This window comes from Cervus canadensis, chromosome 18 (assembly GCF_019320065.1).
Source record: "Cervus canadensis isolate Bull #8, Minnesota chromosome 18, ASM1932006v1, whole genome shotgun sequence".
Taxonomy (NCBI): domain Eukaryota; kingdom Metazoa; phylum Chordata; class Mammalia; order Artiodactyla; family Cervidae; genus Cervus; species Cervus canadensis.
The window spans coordinates 25881310-25903343 of record NC_057403.1 but is presented as its reverse complement, the minus strand read 5'-3'; the positions used below and the strand labels follow the sequence as shown (position 1 = coordinate 25903343).

Genomic DNA, 22034 nt, shown 5'->3' with positions numbered 1-22034 from the left:
TGGTGCTGATAGCGCAGAATTGGGAAGCAAGTTGTCCTATCTTGGGCGCACAAGTCAGAAAACCAAATTTAGACTCCCTGATTTGTCAGTGAGCATGGCAGTCTGACTCCTAATTTTACCAGGTATTCCCCAAACCAAATGACCTTTGTAAATGTAGTGAAACAAATTTTTCTTTTATCTGTAAAAAGAATTTCTTCCAGTATTTTAATCACACAACATATTTTTCAATAAAATGAGAAAGTACCACAGTACAAAAGTTCATATATAGAAATAATATTTTTGCTACATACAGAAAATAATCAGTAATAGTTACGAAGAAGACTACTTTCTTTACAATAGCAACAAATCAGATAAAACACCTAGGGATAAACAGTAAAAGTATAAAAGCTTTATGAAGATATTTTTTTAATGAAGATATTTTTAAATGTTAATAAAAGACTCCAAAAAAAATTGAGCAAGTAATAGATTAGATAGATTTTAAAAGTGTGATGTATTTTGTTATATGAAGAAAGTAAAGTGTATGTTTGGTATAACATACTACTTTTTTTTAGTAAGTGGGGGTAGAAGTGTATATTTGTAGTATGAAGAAACTTTTAAAGTTTATGCAGAAAATAAAAATGGTTGTGAGGGGATGTAGCAGCTAGGGCAGGAATAAAAATCACATTTTTGCTTGCCTGTTTTGTACATTTCCATTTTTAACTGGGATGGAGTAATTAGATTTCTCTGTTCACTCTGTTCCTTTTCAGGTGTTATCACTGACTCATTCTTGAATATTTCCTTGGCTTCCATAATACTTCTCTCATTTTTGGAATTCCAGTGAAAACCAAGGAACAAGGTCCCCTCTCCCCCCAAAAATCTCCATTAGTGAGTGATGTTTGTTTGTCCCTCAAATATCAGTGTTCCTGAGTTTCTGACTTTGATCTTTTTCACTTCTAAGAACTCTTAGGAGCAACAAAATTCCACTATGGCTTCAGCTGTGACACAGGACTAATGAATGACCATTCCTGTTTGAGGCTTGTCCTGAGCTTCTCAGGCATATACCCAACTGTCTAATGGACAACTCCATCTGGAGGTTGCATAGGAACTTCAAACTCTTTATGTCCAGAATGTCATACTTACCTCTTCCCTCCTGTGTGTTGCCTCCATCCTTTCTGCCATCTGTGTTAACCTGTTTTCATCAATTCATGGCACTGTCCAGCCAGACTAAGCATCCTGTGTTGGAGTAAGGGAAGAGCTTCTGAGCAAGTTTGACCCTTTTATCTGTCACACCCCATTACAAATTGAAGACTATGGTCTTTTCAATACACATAATAAATGAGAAATATGTTTGCTGAACCAATGAATTGAATGACCATTTAATTATAGGACACTTAATTTCTCTTAGAATAATATAACCTGGATAAAATATTAGGCTTCTAAAAATTTTAAGAACTCTGATCCACGAGTAATTTCAGAGTCACTTTCTTTACATTTTATCCATATCACTCAAGGTTGGTGACTTTACATTTATGAGAAATGTGTTGTTATGGGGGAAAATGAAATTCAAAACTGTGACTGTTCAATCAGGAACAAGGTGTCACTTGTAAGTGACACCTGCTCAAAGGTACTCATGCAGGTTGTGATTCTAGAGAACTCTAGCAACTCACTGATAGTTTCTCTGTATAACCTAAATTCTGAAAATAAGATAGCTTGTTTCCCATTTTTCGAAATGTGTGGAGCCTTTAAATAACATAATGAGTTTGACCTGAGATGCAAATTACCAATACTCTTTTTCCATGTGCTCACATGTATGTGTATGTGTGTGCTCTGGCTTCTAAGTCAAAGGGTCATCATTCCTTTGTTCTTTTTTCACAAGTCAGCTTCTTTGTGCATCCCCAGGAGCTTCACTTTCCTTATCCTTTAACTCCGCTGAGGGTCCTAAGGGCTCAACCTGAATTCTGAGATGCTGCTTTAACCTTCATCCAAGTCCTACGTCAGTATTTCAAATTTTAAAGTAACCAGTTCAAACAAGAAGAGCAATTGATGATAGAGGAAGAAATGTAAAGGAGGTATTCTCTGGGTAAGAGAGAACCCAGCAGGTATGAATGGAATAAAGGCTCATTACAGTGGCTCAGTGAGTTTGCAACATCTGAAATTTTTTGAAATTTTCTTATTGTCTCGTCTTTTGGAGTGAAAATTGCTAGGCATCCTTTAGATACCTAGGTAACGTTTCTAAATTCTCCTGGTTTGATGCTTTTCTTTTCTCAGATTCTGGAGGACTAGTTCTCTCTCTAACCTTGATTCTGGATGCCAGCCTCTCTATATCATTTGCAGCCTCAATTTTATATGCAGCCTCAATTTTATAACTTTTACAGTCTAAATTTCATGCTTCTTCCTCTCACTAACATTCTCCATTTTTTCACTTCTCCCTATATGCCTACACTCCTTTCCTTCAGCATTCAGTCCTTCTTGCCAAAGATTATAAATCTGTAATCTTTCAAATCTACAAATGTAGATTATTTTCTTTAAAATTTTACTATCATATTTCTCCCTCCTTTTATTGTAATGTACCTCAAAGTTGAATTTTACCCTTTTATCCTTGTTTTTTTATCGTCTTATTTCCAGACATCATATTTTGTATATCTATAGTATACAGATATACAAGTATATAAGTGTATCTATATACTATATACACAGATATACAAGTATATCTACATATTATATCTGTATACTATCTGTATATATACTATATCTGTATACTATACTATAGAGTATATCTATACTGTATACTATACATAGTGTATCTCCAGATATTGTCTCTACCTCCTGCTTTTTAACAATAATGCAGGGCTGGAAATGAGTGCTGTATTGTACTGTTATTTTTAAAATCTAATACATATACTTGATAGACATTAAAAAAATACGTATATCTCCTATTCCTGGCTCTCAGTTCTCTATTTCTGCTTGTCGGAAGCAGCGCAGTAAACATTGTATGATTCTAAATATTTTTTTGATTATACGAGGAGACTTATCAGGGAGAGCATGACATGATTTGCCTGTGACAAGATTACTGTGCTTGCTGCGTAGAGAAGAGTGTTAACATATATCAAAATGTTCAAATGTCAGGCAACCTCAGTGTATTTTTTTTTTTAATTTTATTTGTTTTTGGTTGTACTGGGTCTTCATTGCTATGTGGGCTTTTCTCTAGTTATGGTGAGTGGGGGCTACTCTTCGTTGTGTTGTGAGGGCTTCTCATTGCAGTAGCTTCCCTTGTTGTGGAGCAGAGGTTCTAGGCACATGGGCTTCAGTAGTTGGGACACGTGGCTCAGTAGCTGTGGCACATGGGCTTAGTTGCTCTGCGGAATGTGGAATCTTGCTGGACCAGGGACTGAACCTGTGTCTTCTGCATTGGCAGGGGGATTCTTTGTCATTGAGCCACCAGGGAAACCCAGTGTATTCTTTTTAAATGGTGACCTGTTAAGAGTAGAGGTTGGCAAACTCTGCCCTACTATGTGATTTTGTAAAAAGTCATTTTCTTGTCCATTCATTTTTTTACGGTCTGAAAATACTTTCAGTGCCTGAATTGAATTGGTATCTGCAGATACATGATATGTAAGGCCATGAAACAGGACTAAAAAGTGTTCATCAATCATGGTAAAGCTAAATGAAAGTCATTCAGTCATGTCCAACTCTTTGTGACCCCATGGACTTACACAGTCCGTGGAATTCTCCCAGCCAGAATACTGGAGTGGGTAGCCTTTCCCTTCTCCTGGGGATCTTCCCAACCCAGGGATCGAACCCAGGTCTCCCACATTGCAGGCACATTCTTTACCAACTGAGCTATCAGGGAAGACCCTATAGTAAAGCTAAATGGTAAACCACCACATTTGAGAACTTAAAGCTAAGGGACTATAGTGAAGTGAAGTCACTCAGTCGTGTCCGACTCTTCCGAGTCTTTGCGACCCCATGGACTGTAGCCCACCAGGCTCCTCTGTCCATGGGATTTTCCAGGCAAGAATACTGGAGTGGGTTGCCATTTCCTTCTCCAGGGGATCTTCCTGACCCAGGGATCGAATCCAGGTCTCCTGCATTGCAGGCAGACACTTTAGCCTCTGAGCCACCAGGGAAGCCCACTAATAAACGCCCAAATGTGCTAGTTTAAGGAATTTAAGAATTGATTTATTGGCTTATATCAGTTATGTGATGAGTAGTCAAAATCTGCATGGTACCTTTGGTCTTTGTGGTACTTTAAGATCCAGACTTCTTCCAGGTTGTCTCTTTATCATTTAGTTGTGGTTAAAGCTGGATTAACAATGTATCCTGGTTCCAGCCTGGTAGAGGAGAGAGGAATCGCCACACTAGAGTAGAAGAGGATCAATAAATTTTTTTGTAAAGGGCCAGAAAGAAAGTTTTTTGGCTTTGTAATCCATAGAATCTCTGTTGCAACTACTCAGCTCAGGTATTATAGCACAAAATTAGTACGCTTGGCATTAGAGCATTTTGATTTATATTTAAAAACACTTTTTAAAGCACAGGATAAATGCTGTTGAAAGGACCAGTTTGCCTGGTATTCAGATAATGTTGCCTAGTTCAGTTCAGGATTGTCATTTTACAGTATAAAAAATTCAGTTCTGGTTAAGTATCTGTAAAGGATGTTGATATAATCCCTGTAAAAATATAAGGGGGGCTTTAATTATCAAGAGAATGTAATTTCTGTGGTTTCTTTTGACTTACTAGTTATATAGAACTTAGTTCTAATCTGTTGTACATCATACTTTTGCAAATTTAATGAATTTAAGAATTGGAAAATTTTAAATAAATAGTATTATTGTACTTTGTTAAAAGTTTAGTAAAATTCTCACGTTAAACCACATATACCTTGGACTTTGAAGTGATAAAATGAGAGAATGATTGCCTCTATTTTTTTCTATGTTTATTTTTCTGTTTAAATTTTCTTTTCTGGTCTAAGTTTTCAGAGGTTATATTTGCTAGGTTTACAAATTTATTTGCATAGAATTGAACAACAGTCTCTATAAATCTTGTTTTCAAATGATCATTTTTTTATTTTTTAATTTTGCTTTTATTCTTACTCATGAATCTATTATTACTTGTAGTTTTGTTTGTAATAATCAATTTCTCTTCCTATCTTTTCTAATTTTTGTTTTTCTTTTGTTTACTTTTCCTTATTATAATTCTATAGTTTGAATATTTATTATTATTATTTCTTTTAAAAATGATGTAACCATTTATGCTAAAATTCTCCAAGCATTTTTTCAAGTGGGTTCTGATATACATTGTGTTCTGAATAATATTCTAAATATTATGCAATATATTTTAATTTCCTCTTTGATCAAATAGTTTGTTCATGCCAGTAGATTTTGAAATTTACAAGTGGAAATTTTTAATTTGTTTAATTTATGACTTTTTTTTTAGGGTATTTATCTGTCCTTTTCTACTTTGTGGAATATTTGAAGTTTTATAGGCCTACTATGTGGACTTATTTTGAGAATGTTCTCTGAGCATTTTAAAAGATGGTTCACTTTTCAAGATACAGAATAAACTGGTTAGTTCTATATTATAAATTAGTACATATTTTTATTTCATGTTCCCATTTCATATATATGCTCATATTTCATGGATTTGATCTCCTAGGTTGAGAGAGGTAGACTTCTCAGTTGCTAACGTTTTTGTATCTTGGATTTCTATAGTTTATATATTCATGATTATCTTTATTTTATTTTTAGTCTTTATTTTCAGCATTTCTGATATATTATTTTAGAAGCATATCTTATGTACAGTTTAGGGGGGATTTGCTATATCAGTTGTTAAACTTTAGCATGCATCAAAATCACCTGGAGAAGGCTTCCCTGGTGGTCCAGTGGTTAAGAATCTGCCTGCCAATGCAGGGGACTTGGGTTTGATCCCTGCTCTGGGAAAATCCCACATGCCACAGAGCAACTAAGCCTGTGAGCCACAACTACTGAGCCTGTAAGCCTAGAGCATGTGCTCTGCAACAAGAGAAACCACCACAATGAGAAGCTCACGCACTGCAACTAGAGAGTAGCCCCCACTCACCCCAACCAGAGTTGGGCAAAGCGATCAAGACTCAGCTCAGCCAAAGAATAAAATAAATAAGTATATAATAAATCTTAAAAAAAAAAAAGAATCAACTGAAGGGCTTGTTAAATACAGACTGCTGGGCCGTACCCACAGCTTTTTTAGATTCAGGAGGTCTGACTTGAGGGCTGAAAATTTTCTATATGAGCCTATCATAGTTCTTTTAATAGTTATTGTTATTGTATTTGCATTTTTTGACAGGAACAGTATGGTTGGTATTGATTCTAATTTTCTGTACTGTTTTAAATTCTTTTTTGTTTTTTTGCCCACACGTCATGGCTTGTGGGATCTTGGTTCCCTAACAAGGAATTGAACCCATGCCCTCAGTAGTGAAAGGACAGAGTCCTAACCACTGGACCACTAGGGAATTCCCTACTGTTTTAAATTCTGCCTCATCTTTTATCTTTTGCTGTAGGATCTTTATTTGTTGTGAATATATATCTTCCTGAGCATTTGGGAAGTTTATTTTTTTTCTTTCTTGTGTTTGCCTTTATAGTCATAATTTTCTTAGTCTTCATCCTTGATTTTAGACAATACCTATTTACTATCACTAGGAGTGATGTATATTTTATACATTTTACAATGTATATATTTTCAGTCTCCCTCTTCCCTTCATCATGTTGTGATTATTATTCCAGCTTTAAATAGTAACAGTTGTACCCTTCTTATCGCCCCTGTCATGTGTATGAATTTCTTGGCATCTTTGCCTTTGATTGTGCAGTGATCCATTTATCAAAATCTTATCCACTGTTCAATCTTGAACTTCATTTTTATTGAACTGTCTCTTACTTCTAGCCCAATCTCTCTAATCCTTGTATCTCCCATCTCAGATACAGAGTAACTTGGATCTTAAGTATTAATATATACTCTTTTAGGTTTGTATTTTTCACTACATTGAAATGTAAATTCACTACGTTGTAAATTCGAGGGCGCGTGTTGAGTTGCTTTAGTCATGTCCCACTCTATGTGACCCTATGGAGTGCAGCCTGCCAGGCTCCTCTGTCCATGGGATTCTCTAGCCATTGATATGTTTTATTTTGTGAAATGTCTATTCTAGTCTTTCCCCCATTTTAAAAACTAAATTGTTTTTATCTTATTACTGAGTTTCAGCGGTTCTATATATTTTGGAGAGAAGCCCTTTATTAGTTCCTCCCAGTCTATGGCTTTTGTTTTTGTTTTCTTAACTGTGTTTTTTGAAGGGCATTAATTAGTTTTTAGTTTTGATGAAGTCTACCATTTTTTCTTTTATATTTCTTATTAATAGTTTTAATGCTCATGCTGTGGTCTGTGATTCATTTTGAGTGAATTTTTGCTTATGGTATGCAGTGAGTGTTGAGGTTATTTTTTTCTAATTATAGAAATTACAGCATTGATAAGAGTGGCAGCATATTACTAGTCAGTTCTTAAAATTATTTATATGAAAATGAGGATAAAATTTTGAGATGGATAAATCAGGATAATGTCAAAGGTTTCCAGAGAGTGGGTGGAAAACAGTTATAAAATAAAGGATTTAGAGAGGCCAAGAAAAGAGTTCTTGACAAAAAAAGAGCTTGGGTGCCAGAACAGGCATAATGAAAGAAGAAAAATAAATAAAACCTGAAATTTGATGGCAGTGACAGTTTCAGTATCCAGAAATGATAGTATCAGTAATCAAAATGGAAATAAAAATCAGATTTGGAAGCAAAGATGGCTATTTTCTGCCATGTTTTCTTTTTTTTTTCCCTTTCCCATTAAATGTTATGTACTTTGCTGTTTAGCCCATGTGAAACTCAGTTGTAAGTAGGTAAAAAAGCACTGTCTATAATTCATAGATTGATTCAAGTTAAAAGGCCCAAGTCTTCAAGGAAATCTCTGTAGGTATAACAAATTGGAGCTTTTAGAAGTCATGAGACATGCATGAGACAAGTGCTCAGGCCTGGTGCACTGGGAAGACCCAGAGGAATCGGGTGGAGAGGGAGGTGGGAGGGGGGATCGGGATGGGGAATATGTGTAAATCTATGGCTGATTCATATCAATGTATGACCAAAAAAATAATAAATAAATAAATTAAAAAAAAAAAAAAGAAGTCCAGTAGGATTATAGGATTATAGCTATGCTTACTCCATTAGGATTATAGGATTATAGCTATGCTTACTCCATTCTTCCCTACCAACCGTTCTTGCTTCATGTAAACAGCCACCTTAAACTCGTCTGACTGTGTCTATTGGTGTTTATTCTCGCATTTTATATAGCTGTTTTACCTATTTTAAATGCAGTCAATTTTAATCATTATCAACATACTAATAAGAAAGATGGGGCTCAGAAAATTTCCTGCATTCATTTTTCATATTTTCTGTGATGATTATAATCAGTGTCCATGAGTAGGTCTGTTAAAATGGTGGCTTCACTGTACACATTCAGTTGGATGTATGTCTTTCTTTTCTATGACTCCGAATGTCAGTATCTATCAGGGTTCTCATGATTTTCTCGTTTTTTCAGACAAGTATCCTTCCATATCTGACACCTGGCAACTACCAGCATTCCTGTAGTCTAGCAGGAATACTAGCAGGATACTATACTATATATAGACTTTTACTTATCACCCTCTTTCAGTATGGCACTCTCATCTACTTTCTCTGTCAAAACTAAATTTGGAGTTTCTCAGTTACACTTTTCTGGATAATAAATTCCTATTTCCTTCCAGTTAGGAGAGTTGGGTGCATCAGCTTCTCTTTATGTAATAATTTTATAAGCCACTTTCAATTCTTACTCAATCTGTCCATAAAATTATAGAGCCTTTTTGTCAACAGCTGTGTCACAAATTACCTTTCATCTAAGTGGCATCCTCATCTACTAGCATTTTATTTAAGCCTCTCAGTTTTGTGGTTAATTTAGTCCTTTATTTGCTTTCCTTTCAAAATTTCCTAATACTTTCATCCATTGTTGTTTCCTCAGCCTTTCAGTTTTTATGAGTAATGCCCTTCATCCCCTTAATGTCATTTTAATGGACCTTCAGGAAGATGTAGAAATAAATATCTTATTTAACCACACATCCCTTTAATAATACTCCTATTCATTTTTTATCCCTTCATCCTATACTTTACAGTGTTATGTTTGTCTTTCATCCTGTCACCTGTTCTTTATGTTTTCCCTTATTTTACTGATTTATAAAGTATATGTTGTTTCATTTAAAACCAGTTTAAGCTAATGTACCCATGGGTGTCATTTGTACTTGAGCTTTCTTTTATACTGTTAGGTTAGGTTTGAAATTAAAAGTCTATTTTTAAATTTCACTGTTTTTTATTCTTTTGGCTGTGCTGGGTCTTTGTTGCTGCACTAGGACTTTCTCTAGTTGCAGTGAGTGGGGGACACTCTTCATTGCAAGGAGTAGGCCTTTTACTGCAGTGGCCTCTCCTGCTGCGGAGCATGGACTTTAGGCACTTGGGCTTCAGTAGTAGCAGCATGCAGGCTCAGTAGTTGTGGCTTGTGGGCTTAGTTGCTCCATGGCATGTGGGACCAGGCATTGAACCCATGTCCCCTGCATTGGCAGGTGGACTCTTAACAACTGGACCACAAGAGAAGCCCTAATTGTACATTTCTGAAATTTTATTAAAAATAGTGGAGAAGTTCACAAGTGTGATACTGATGATGATGATAGCTATCTTATTAGATGTTCACTACATGCCAGGCATTAAATATTTTACAGTTAGTTACTCTTTTCAATGATTTTTTTTGTACTCCCTTTCAGAAAAGGCCTGGGAAATGTATAAATAAAGATACAACAGGAAGGACCTTTGAGTTAAGTTGCATCCTTCTTTGTGAAAATACAGCTAAAGAAAAACTCAGAAAATACAATTAAAGAAAAACTCAGACAACTTCATAAAATACAGCTAAAAAAAAACTCAGAAAAGTATTTCCTCTGAGCACAGACATTGATTCTTTAAGACTACTACTCTATGTATGGGACTCAGTTTAAAAATTTGGACGTAACTTACACTTAAATATGAGAGAAGCTATCTAAGAAAAAACCATTAAGAATATAATGAGGATGCTACATTTCATCCCAATTTATAATCATCTGACCTCAGGATAACCAGTGTGAAAAGTCTTTTCATCATAAATTCAACTTTGTTAGATATCTGAGAATTATTATTGGAGAGAAACCATCTGCATATGTTGAATGTGGGAAAGCTTTCACCTATGTCACATGTCAAGAGATACTAAGGAATTCTTGTTGGAGAAAATACCTGTGCATGATAAGAATGCTGGAAAGCCTTCGGCCTGAATCAGATCTCCTTCAGCATGATCAAATTCATACTGGAGAGAAACTTTATGAATGTAATGAGTGTGGAAAAACATTTAGCCTGAAGCAAAACCTCACAGAGCATAAGAAAATGCATACTGCAGAGAAATCACATAAATGTACTGAATGTGGTAAAGTGTTCTCTCGAGTCTCATCCCTTACTCTACATTTGAGAAGTCATACAGGAAAGAAATCATATCAATGTAATAAATGTGGAAAAGCCTTTAGCCAGAAAGGAAACTTGCTTACTCACCAAAAACATCATACTGGAGAGAAACCTTATGAATGTGGGAAAGCTTCTATTCAGATGTCAAGCCTTATTAAACACCAGAGAAATCATATTGGAAACAAACCCTATGCATGTAAGGAATGTGGCAAAGCCTTCAGTGGCAAATCATATCTCTCCGAGCATGAGAAAATTCATACAGGAGAGAAACCCTTTGAATGTAACCAATGTGGAAGAGCCTTCAGCCAGAAGCAATACCTCGTCAAACATCAGAATATCCATAGTGGAAAGAAACCCTTTAAATGTAATGAGTGTGGAAAAGCCTTTAGCCAGAAAGAAAACCTCATTATCCATCAAAGAATTCATACTGGAGAGAAACCTTATGAATGTAAAGGGTGTGGGAAAGCTTTCATTCAGAAGTCAAGCCTCATTAGACATCAGAGAAGTCATACAGGAGAGAAACCTTATATATGTAAGGAATGTGGAAAAGCCTTCAGTGGCAAGTCAAACCTCACTGAGCATGAGAAAATTCATATTGGAGAGAAACCCTATAAGTGTAATGAATGTGGAACAATCTTTAGGCAGAAGCAGTACCTCATTAAACATCACAATATTCATACAGGAGAGAAACCCTATGAATGTAATAAATGTGGAAAAGCCTTCTCTCGAATCACATCACTTATTGTACATGTGAGAATTCATACAGGTGATAAGCCTTATGAATGTAAAATATGTGGGAAAGCCTTCTGTCAAAGCTCATCTCTTACTGTGCATATGAGAAGCCATACAGGTGAGAAGCCCTATGGTTGCAATGAATGTGGGAAAGCCTTCTCTCAGTTCTCAACTCTTGCTCTGCATATGAGAATCCATACTGGAGAAAAACCTTATCAGTGTAATGAATGTGGGAAAGCTTTTAGCCAGAAGTCACATCATATTAGACATCAGAGAATTCATACTCATTAAAGCTCTATGAATGTCTTGAATTTAGGAAAACCTTCAATAGAAGTCATACTAAACAGTATATCAGGAAATTCATTTTACAGTAAAGTGACATAAATATGGAAAAGCCTACAGCAACAACTCAAAATGTAATACACTGAGAATTTAATAACTATCATACTATCATGAAAACCTATACCCCCAATAGCCCCACAACAAACATGTTCATGCTGGACTTTTAGGAGCATTTTCATTAAGGATCCAGTCATGGACACTAATCCACATGGTTCTAGAAGGCCTACCTGATATATTCAAAGATATGCAAGGTGTAAAGATGTGAAACAAAGACAAAATTGTCATTTTTTTGTTACATGTTTTACTACATGTATAACCATCAAAATTACTTGCTCTTGATACAGTAATAGAAAACAAAGACTGTGACAGGATATTATATCCAGAAATATATGCATGTTTGTAAGGGAAATTGGCAGTTCATAGAGGTGGTAATCTCAATTTGGTAGAAAAATCTGGATAATTCAAAAAATGGTCTCAGGGTAATTGATTCTTCATGTGGAAAAATACTAGATCTTTGCTGTTGTCATACATTATAAAGTATTTATTAAAAAATTCAAAAGTATTGAAGACTAGAACTCAAAGAGCAAAACTTAATAATATAAGAGTTTTGTAGGAGAATTTTTTTTTCAAACTTTGGAGTAGGAAAGAATTTTGAAAACACATTCCAGAATACCTACTCTTGAGTATATATACATATAGTGAAGAAAATGATCCATGTACCCAGGGAGTCCTGTATCTTTAATGTTCATTGCAGCATGAGTTATATTAATATAGCAAAAAATTGGAAACAAATGTCTGTCACTTTGGAAATGATTGATAAAATGTGATGTAGTCACCCTGTAGAATACTCTCTAGCAGTTAAGTATAACAAATTAAATCTATATGTATTAACAGAAAGATCTGAAAGTCATGTAGAATGAAAATGAAGTGTTGAATATATTATAACTATACCTGTGTGAGTTTGAATTAAATCAACACTAACCAGCACTAGTATTAAAGCATTGGTTATGGGTAAACATTTTTATGTAAAACTATGAAGAATGGATTGGAAAGATACACACTCAATTCCTAAAAGTGGTTGTCTCTAGAAAGGAAGGGAGTAGAAGGGAAATGGGGCCAATCATGGTGGATGAATGATACTTCAGTTTTGTATCTAAATATCTATCTCATTAAAAAAATAAAGATTCCAAATAAATATGAGAAAACATTAGTTGATTCTGGATTGTAATAATATATGAGTTTGTTCTGTTTATGCTGTTTCTTTAAAACTTCTGAAAATTAAAAAAATAGGGATAGGAGTAGGGAGACTACATGGAATACATGTTATAATGGACTTACATTTCCAATTAGATGCAGATATTTTGCAAAAAAAATTTCTGAAATCATATCTTTAAAACATGAGATAAAATTTTAATGGTAACTTAACATCCATTTATTTAAATTTACTGTCGAATGTTGTATCACTAATCTCTGTGGTCTCTGAGAGCATGATTTTGCAACAGGTGATTGAAGCACATTAATTTAAGGATCATATTACTTTATAATACATGCACAGACTTGTTAGAAATAATTAGTTTTTCAGAAACATTTATCAAAATTTTATGGGTTTAACCCATAACCAGTTCTGGTATTAGAAATTAGACATTTTAAAAATGAAGAAAACATGTTACTCTTTTTTTTTTTTTTGTATGACACCAAGTAAAACAACTGTTGCATTTCAGCTTCAGTTTTTAATTCAGACTAGTTATTTTTTCTAATTTGCCAGACACAGTCAACTCCCCCACCCCACCTCTAGTTTGTTTCCTTGGGGAAAATTGAACTGAAAAGGGAGATCTCAGACCTAAAGAGAATTCTCTTATTAAAAGCAAATCTTTTTGAAGATTTTTTATTCTTTACCACAATAACTTGATATATAGAAACAGTTAATGCTTCTTTCGAATAGTGATAAAAGTGAGTATGTAACATTTAAATCTTAGGCTCCTTTCAAATATATCGATTTGTTTTAAACTCAGAAAAATACTATGCTAATATAACTATAGCACTGCACTGCTTGTTACTGGCATTTTTGAAATTTGGTTTTAAGATTATAAATGCCATAGGTTGACTTTGTGAGGTAATGTAGCCAAGTAACATATATGTGTATCTACATGAATCTAAATTATCCTCTTTTCTTCCATTTTTCATTAAACATTCTCTGATATTCCTTAAGTATTACACCCTTGTGCTGGTACATCTTTGAAGTCACAGAGCAACTAGGAACTCTAATCCAGACCAAACTAGGATTACCCTTTAGTGCATATAGTTGGCCAGTGTCACGGCCCGGCAACAAGAATGATTATAATGGTCAGGTAGAGTAAGATAAGCAGATGCTGCATGGTATTCTGTGATAGTGCGTACTGTGTATTTATTCAGCCATCCTCCCTGCTGATTCAACTTGTTACTAGTTATTTACCATGACAGACGACACAAGTAAACACCCTTACAAGTGGCCCTTACATTTTAGGTATTTTTATTTCCAGGGGACAGACTATAGGCAAGAGACTGCTAGATCAAAGGATACGTGCTATTTTAAAATTTTAGTAGATGCTATCGGTTATTTTCAAAACAAGTTTCCTCCAGCTACACAATAGGTGGTATTATACTAAAATTCATGTTTGTCTGATGAGTATAAACCTCACTTGTTCCTAGATTTGCTTCTTTGTAAACTTTCATATTGTTAGCCTATATTCCTATCGGATTATTTATCTTTTTGTCAGTTTTGAAGATCTCTTTCCATATTAGATATTAGGAAATGTATGGGTCAGTTATAAAGATACTTTAATCTTTTACATTATATATGTTATTTCTTAGGTTTTCTTTCAAGTTGTCTATTTCCTTTTTGTAATATATTAATGTTTAACCCATCTGGAATTGAATTTTTTTTTAGAATTGAATTTTTAATTTATGAGGGTTCATATTTTTTTCTTCCAGATGGGTTGCCAGTTGTACAAGCACAATTTGTTAAAAATAATCCAGCAGTCAGTTTAGGGTGAAACAGCTCTGACACCTGCATACCCACCAGAAACAATCACAGATTTGAACTGGCAATCAGAAAGAGGAAGAGAGATAACAGAATAAGCTTTAACCTAGCACTAGGTTTATTATTAGCTTTGTCCTAACAAGAAAATATCTTTACAGCATGTTCATCAGAAAGTCTTGCAAGTGCTCAAGCAAGCACAGCTTCCACTGCCCCACACTGCACAGAGGAGACAAGGTCAGAATAGGTGTGGTTCACCCCAGCACTGGGAGACTAACATTCTCATCCAGCACATTCGTCGAGCAGGGCATCTGCATGGTGTGCCACCATCCAATGGGGTGCACTCACTTGTAACAGGGATAACCACTTAAGCACAGGGAAGCTACTACCTTGGTTTCCCAAGACTTATGATGCCTTAGTTATATAGGCAGTCAGTGTCTACATGCCAGTTCACAGTTCATCCCATCCAGGTACAGGCCACAAATGAGAGATTTCCAGTATTTTCTTCAAGGAAACTAGCAGAAAAACAAATCTAAAGTCCTCTTTTCAGGGATGGGTCAGTGGGAATGGCCTCTTATTACTTTGATACCATACTTTTCCTATTCAACTAAAACTTTGCTATGTAATTCTTTACCCAAATGATCTTTTATTCTACTTTAACTGACTTATATTTTGATTTACACCAGGAGTTATTTATATTATCTTGCTTCATTCATCTATTTTTCTATTCCTATACTAACATTAATGGATAATGTTAACATTAGCCTTATTGGATTTTGTTACTGTAAGTCCCCCACTCCTTGCTGTTTTTCGGTTTTATTGGCTAATCTTCATTTTCTTTCTCTATAAATGAAGGTAGGTCTTCTCAAATTATAAAAACCCTTTGAAATTCTAATTAGAATTGCCTTAAGTGTATACATTTGGGGAGAAATGATATTTATGATACTATCTTCCTGTCCCCAAACATAGTAAGCCTTTGCATAGGTTCAAATTGCAATTCCCATCCTTCAGCATGAGAATTCAGAACAGAGCAAAGCCCATCCCTGCATAATACCATTAAAGATTTTTGTTAGTTGAGTTAAATAAGGAACCCCAGCCCAGCTCAGAATTCATGTGCTGAAGCCCTAGTGCCTAGCGTGATGGTATTTGGAGATAAGGTCTTAGAAAATTAATTACGTTTAGATGAGGTCAAGAGGATGGTACAGTCCTGGTGGAAGTAATGCCCTCATAAGGAATGGGGCATTGTGTGTGCACCAAAAAAAGGCCATGTGAGCAGAGTGAGACAGTAGCTGTCTACAATCCAGGAAATGGACCTTTTCCAAATCTGCCAGCACTTGCTATCCGGGGCTTCTCAGCCTCTACAACTGTGAGAAATAAAGTGTTGTTTAAGCCACTCAGTCTATGGTATTTTGTTATAGTAGCCCAAACTAAGACAGTCCCTTTCCTGCTTATTTCTACCCTAGCCAGTTAAATGTGAGGTAACCTTGTCAGATGTTTAACTGAGCTCCCAGATACAGTAAGACAAGTGGAAGTGAAAGTCGCTCAGTTGTGTCCCACTCTGTGACCCCATGGATTATATAGTCCGAGGAATTCTCCAGGTCAGAATGCTGGAGTGGGTAGCTCTTCCCTTCTCCAGGGGATCTTCACTACCCAGGGATTGAACCTAGGTCCCCCACATCGCGGGCAGATTCTTTACCAGCTGAGCCACAGGGGAAGCCCAACAATACTGGAGTGGGTAACCTATTCCTTCTCCAGGGGACCTTCACGACCCAGGGATGAAACTGGGGTCTCCTGCATTGCAGTAAGACAAAGCCACTTCCATTAGAACTGTGTAAAAACAGAAAAAGCCACAGAAGAGGAAACTAGATGGACAACAAACATTTGAAAAGCTCATCCTCACAAATAACCAAGGAAATGCCAAATGTTTGTTGTCCATCTGGTTTCCTCTTCTGTGGATTTTCTGTTCATATACCGTTAACCTACTTTTTCTATATATGTTTTTTTAATTTACAAGAGTTCTAGTTCAAATGAGGAAATGGCAACCCACTCCAATATTCTTACCTGAAGAATTCCATGGACAAGAGCCTGGTGGGCTACAGTCCATAGGGTCGCAGAGAGTCAGACATGATTGAAGTGACTTGGCAGCAGCAGCTAGTTCAACTAACTTTAGCAGAGTTCCTACTAAATCTAGAGTTCATAATAAGTGCACAAGATAGATCTAGAAGAAGGTTCAAATCTGACTAAAGTTTGGTCAAGTAAAGACTCACAGAATTATCATAGAACTGTTGGCACTGGGGCAAAGCAAGACCTTGAGGTTAATTAAACTAATATGGTATTAATGACCCAATTCAGAGACTCCTGGATGCAAACTATACATTTTTGTTAGCAGTCCAAAAGGATGCCCCAAGAAGCAAGGGTTGGTAGTGGAGCAGTGGTCTCATGAAGATGCAAGCAAGGCGATGTTAATAAATTATTGACTCCACAGGGTTTTGGCCATATCCATTGAGTTAACAGAACAAAGACCTGGGGAATGGCAGTGAGTAATGCTTCCTGTTCACTCATCAATTTTTTTAAGTTATACCCTCTCTAAAGCCCTTCACATGCACACTGGGGGCCTCATACAGCCAGTCATCTAGCAAGACAGTACCCTGACCTTTGTCCCACACAACTACCAGGAGCTGTTAGGAACAGCTGTTAGGCCCAAGCCCTTCATGGATATATGCTAGATTCCTGCAAAGGGGGGCCTCTATAGCTCCACATTCCACTAGTGTCCACAGTGGTGCCCCGACTCCCTTTAAATGTCTGTCAGCTTCTGCTCATCTAACTGCCTGGTCATATCTGGGGAATAGGCAACCCAGCAAACTTCTCTGCCATCCAGTGGTCTTTCATGAAGTATGAACCCCTCCCTTTTCAAGTTTGTCCTTCCTTAGGTACACTGCCTCAGTGCTAGAGACCCCTAAAAATCCCTTTTCATCTTAATAGTATAGTTCTATATAGTTACTATCACTGCTTAATAATTCTTTATATTAAGCTTCCCTGTTTAAATTACTGTGTAGTTTCCTGTCTTCTGGTTAAACACAGACTGCCCTGGCCCTGCTTCTTTCCTCTTCTGCTGTGGATTCGGCCTGTCTGCATAGAGGGTACAGCATGCATTACCTAGGCCATGCCATGGGAGGGGGGCTTAAGAGTCTGTTTTTGCCATTGTCAAGGTTCACCAGGTCAGTCTCTTTATTTCTGGAATCTAGTCAGAAATACCATTGGACTCCCACACAGACCAGCCTCCAGTTTGCATTTATCTATAATAAAGGTAATATTTAGCCTCCATGTGTCTAAACTCCTTGTCCTAAATTTCAGTTGAATAACAATTCATGGGAGGAAATGGGGTGATATAGACTTGGCCTCTTCAGAAGCCCCAGCACAGTATCACATGCACACTGATATATAAATATTTTAGACTATCCTATGCTTTTATGATCTTGTCTTATAGTAATTTCCATAAATAAATAGCTTTTGGAAGGAGAAAAATCCAAACTTGCCACAACACGATCTATAAGAATAAGTAAGAAAACAATGCTCACTCTCCAAACTAAGGGGACTTAATACCTTTACCCAAGACAGCTGGAACTTGGAAGAAGTTTCTGTTAGGCAGTAATGAGATGGACAGAATTGGAAATGTCATGAGAGAGGACTGCAAATGATTACTAAGCACTTCCTGCTGTACTCCAGCCACCATCCCAGTGGTCATACCCACATTTTACTCACTCACTCAGCCCCCTTGGAGATTAATAACCGGTGATTAAGACAGATTAAGAAGCCAATGGAGGACTTCCCTGGTGGTACAGTGGAAAAGAATCCGCCTGCCAATACAGGGGATGCTGGTTCGATCCCTGGTCCTGGAAGATTCCACATGCCTCGGAGCAACTAAGCCCGTGCGCCAGGGCTAGCAAGCCTGTGTGCCTAGAGCCTTGCTCCACAAGACAATCCACCGCAATGAGAAAGCTGTGCACCACAATGAAGAGTAGCCCCTGCTCACTGCAAGTAGAAAGAAAACCCCACACAGAGCAATGAAGACCCAAAATAATTTTATTTTATATGCCAAAAATAAAATTAATTAATTTTTAAAAAAAGAAGTCAGTGGAGGTTTGGGTTCAAGATGTTAACACAAGAGGCTCTTCAATATACCACCTCCCACAGACACTCCAAATCTACAGCTACCTGTGGAATAAATACTTCTAAAAGAAATCCAGAAATCAGCCGAGAGACTTTTCTGAAAGAAATCTAGAAAGTAGCTCAGTGATTCCTACATATCAGGAAAAAGAAAAAATCCACAGTGAAACAGGTAGTAAAGTCTGAGACACAAACTTGCCATAAACCCCAACCTTGGCACTGCGACTCATCAATCAGGAGAGAACCCAACTCCCAGCTTTTCCCCGAGGAGTAAAGGATTTGGACCATGTATTTGGCACCCTAACTTTTAAGAATCCCACCTGGGAGACAGGCCCCCAAAATATCCATCTCTGAAAGTCAATGTCCACGAGACCCACAAGGTTATAGTGAGCTATGAAACTGTTCTTAACTGTCTCGTGAAGAATCACTGTGGCTATTCTCCCAGGGCTTGGCAGCAGACTAATTTTGTCTTTTAACCTTCATGCTAGATTTATAAGTGATCAACCCACCATTACAACACCATTCTGAACTGAACTAAATATTTACCTTTACCAGTGAGATTTATACTTTCATATGTTTTCCTGTTACTAATTAGCACCCTTTCTATCACGTTAAAGTCAGTCAGAGAGCAGCTTTTAAAGGATGCAAATATACCTCTTTTGGGGGAAGACTGGGAAAGATGGGTGTTTCTGTCTGTTCCCTCTGTACTAATAACCCCTGAAGGAACAGCCAGTTAAGAACTTTTGTTTTTGCTACCATGCCATTGAACCCATGAACACAAGCCCCACTGGCCACCAGAGTCAGGCTATACGGACTGTGTCCTCTGGTCAGCAGCCCCCATCCCGGGCTGTCAGACTTTTGCACAAGCTCCTTTCATGAAGACTCCAGCAAACCGTGCAGAGGCAGAGGGAGAGCATAAAGATGGGGCCACCTGGTGACGTAGTCTCTAGAGAGAGTTGCAGTTACCCTCTGAATATGTGTTAAATGAGAAGCATGCCCCTGAGGCCACAGCTTTTTTTTTTCCCTTTGGCTGCACTGTGCAACACGTGGGATCTTTTTGTTTTTCTTAAAATAACTTTAACATATCTTTATATTTTAAACGATGAAAAAGGTAGGGATATTACAATGATATTCTCTTACTTTTTTTTCCCTTCATGTGGGATCTTAATTCCCTGACCAGGGAGCAAACCTGCACCCCGTGCATTGGGACTGCAGAGTCTTAACCACTGGACCACTAGGGAAGTCCCAGGCCACAGCTTTTAAGATGAGCAAATAGGTGTCTTTCACAGAAAGACAGGAGTTTCAAATAAACAACTTCACAACTCCAGAAATTAGAAGAACAAATTAAGCCCAGGAGGAAGGAAATTATAATAAAGACAGAGTAAATAAAGAGCCCCCCCCCCAAAAAAAAGGGGGGGTGGGGTGGGGGGGGAATCAACAAAATCAAGAGCCGGTTTTTCAAAAAAAATAAGCAAAATTGATAAAACTTGAGCTAGATAAAGAAAAATAGAGAAAAGACTCCTGGCAAATTCTACCAAACATTTAAAGAAATAATGCCAATATTTCTCAAACTCCTCCCAAAAATTGAGAAGAAATACTTTGAGCAAATTCCAGGAGATAGTGAAGGAGAGAGGAGGCTAGTGTGCTGCAGTCCATGCGGTCGCAGAATCGGACAGGACTTAGCCACTGAACAACAACAATTCACTTCTCTGATGTTTTTAATGGCTGATACTGCCCATCAAATTTTAAAGTTATTTCTTGGTCCAACAATTCACAAATCAGTTCTTCAAGAAATGCATCTCTCCCAGAGGACATTAAAAGAACACAAGATTGAACGGCTATGACCCCAGGGTCTGGGCTGTACAAGAGCAAACACCCTACTTTAAAAAAAAAAAGAAAGGAAAAAAGGCCCTTTCAAACCGACTTTCTAAAGAAAGCGCTTTTCTTTCTAACCCATAATCGATACTTCTGGTTTTACATGAAAGTCAAGCTTTAAGTCATTTATTAGCTCAGTAACCTTTGTTCCACCAAACCTTAACAATAACAACAAAAATACTTCAAGGAAAATTTACCCTTCTTGTTACCGTTTTACAACGAGGCTCAGATTATCTTCCAAGATACAATCATACATACGGTGATACTCAATGAAATTATCAGTTACACAAACACACAAAATCCTGAATCCAGTTTCTCTCTCTTCCTATTATCACCAACACACTAAGTCGTACACCCCCGAGTTTTCATTACTTGCCTCCTGCAGAGCTGGCCTCACCGCCTCCCCTTCTCCTCACTCCCCGAACCACACAGAAATCAGTTCAGTAGCACAGAATAACATCAGCCCCCTTCCCAGCAACAGAAACCCCTTCCCAGCAGCAGAAATTCCACCCCGTTTCATGTTCAGGATTCCTCCGCCTTCAACCTCCCCAATCGCGTTGCAGATTCCCGGTACCCCTTCCCTTCGGCCTCCCAGACTAGTTTGGAGTCTCACAAGTTCAGGTCCCACAATTGCTCTACGCTGAGGAACCCCTAAACCAAACTCACGGCCGAACAAAGGCCAAAACAGCGACCCAGGAAGTCTGCGCACGCCTTGGGCAGTGACACTCCCAGAAGTCTCCGCGGTGCGACCAGGCGCAGGCTAAGACCAATTTCAAACGGTCCATCCATCGCTCGCTTTTCCTGCTCCCTAACTACATTTCCCAGAAGGCTCGGCTGTGCGATTTCTCCCCGCTTGCGGTCTAGTTCTTTTCTTCCAGAGCCTGTTCAACTCCCGGGGATAGTAGAAAAGTCCATTTTTAAACGCTTCACAGTGGGCTTTCTTGGGAGTCACGGCCCGAGGCTGAGCTAGGCTCTGTGAGGCCTCCGGTGGGCGGTTTGATGAGGGGGATGCAACCCTTTAGGCGGGGCCGCAGCTGATCTCTGATAGAAATCCGGTTGACCGGTAGCCATCTTGTCAGCCACAGGGATGTCTCTGACTACACTTCCCAGAGGACTCCTCGACAAGGACGTGATTCTCGCGTGATTCCAGCCTCAAAGTCACGCGCTGGCGGGACCTTCAGGTCCGCACCAGCTAGTGTTACCGTGTTGTGGAAGGTTCAGCTTCTTGGGAAGCTTGGGAGACCTGAGGTGGGGAACCAGAGAAGAGGGCGAGGCCGGAGCTTAGGCCTTGTACCTCTCTCTGAAGAGGTGAGTTGGAAATTGTGTGGTTGTGTTTGCGTTAGTGTTTGTGATGAATG

At 37.6% G+C, this 22034-nt stretch overlaps 2 protein-coding genes and 1 long non-coding RNA gene across 3 annotated transcripts in view; 2 read left to right on the top strand and 1 right to left on the bottom strand.

The window, feature by feature from the left end:
* Nucleotides 1–13038, top strand: part of LOC122421408 (zinc finger protein 260) — a 109758-nt gene extending 96720 nt beyond the window's left edge. Inside the window, exon 2 of the mRNA XM_043437384.1 lies at nucleotides 9824–13038. Within this exon, the coding sequence (XP_043293319.1) occupies nucleotides 10329–11567 (1239 nt within the window). The 5' untranslated portion in view covers nucleotides 9824–10328 and the 3' untranslated portion in view covers nucleotides 11568–13038. The remainder of the gene's footprint in view (nucleotides 1–9823) is intronic.
* Nucleotides 490–21726, bottom strand: LOC122421484. Its single transcript, XR_006263499.1, has 3 exons — nucleotides 21343–21726; nucleotides 4209–4337; nucleotides 490–1212 (listed from the first exon to the last, which is right to left on the bottom strand). It is a non-coding gene; the product is annotated as an uncharacterized LOC122421484 (long non-coding RNA).
* Nucleotides 21715–22034, top strand: part of ZFP82 (ZFP82 zinc finger protein) — a 54673-nt gene continuing 54353 nt past the window's right edge. Inside the window, exon 1 of the mRNA XM_043437410.1 lies at nucleotides 21715–21984. The gene's annotated coding sequence lies outside the window, so the exon portion shown is untranslated. The remainder of the gene's footprint in view (nucleotides 21985–22034) is intronic.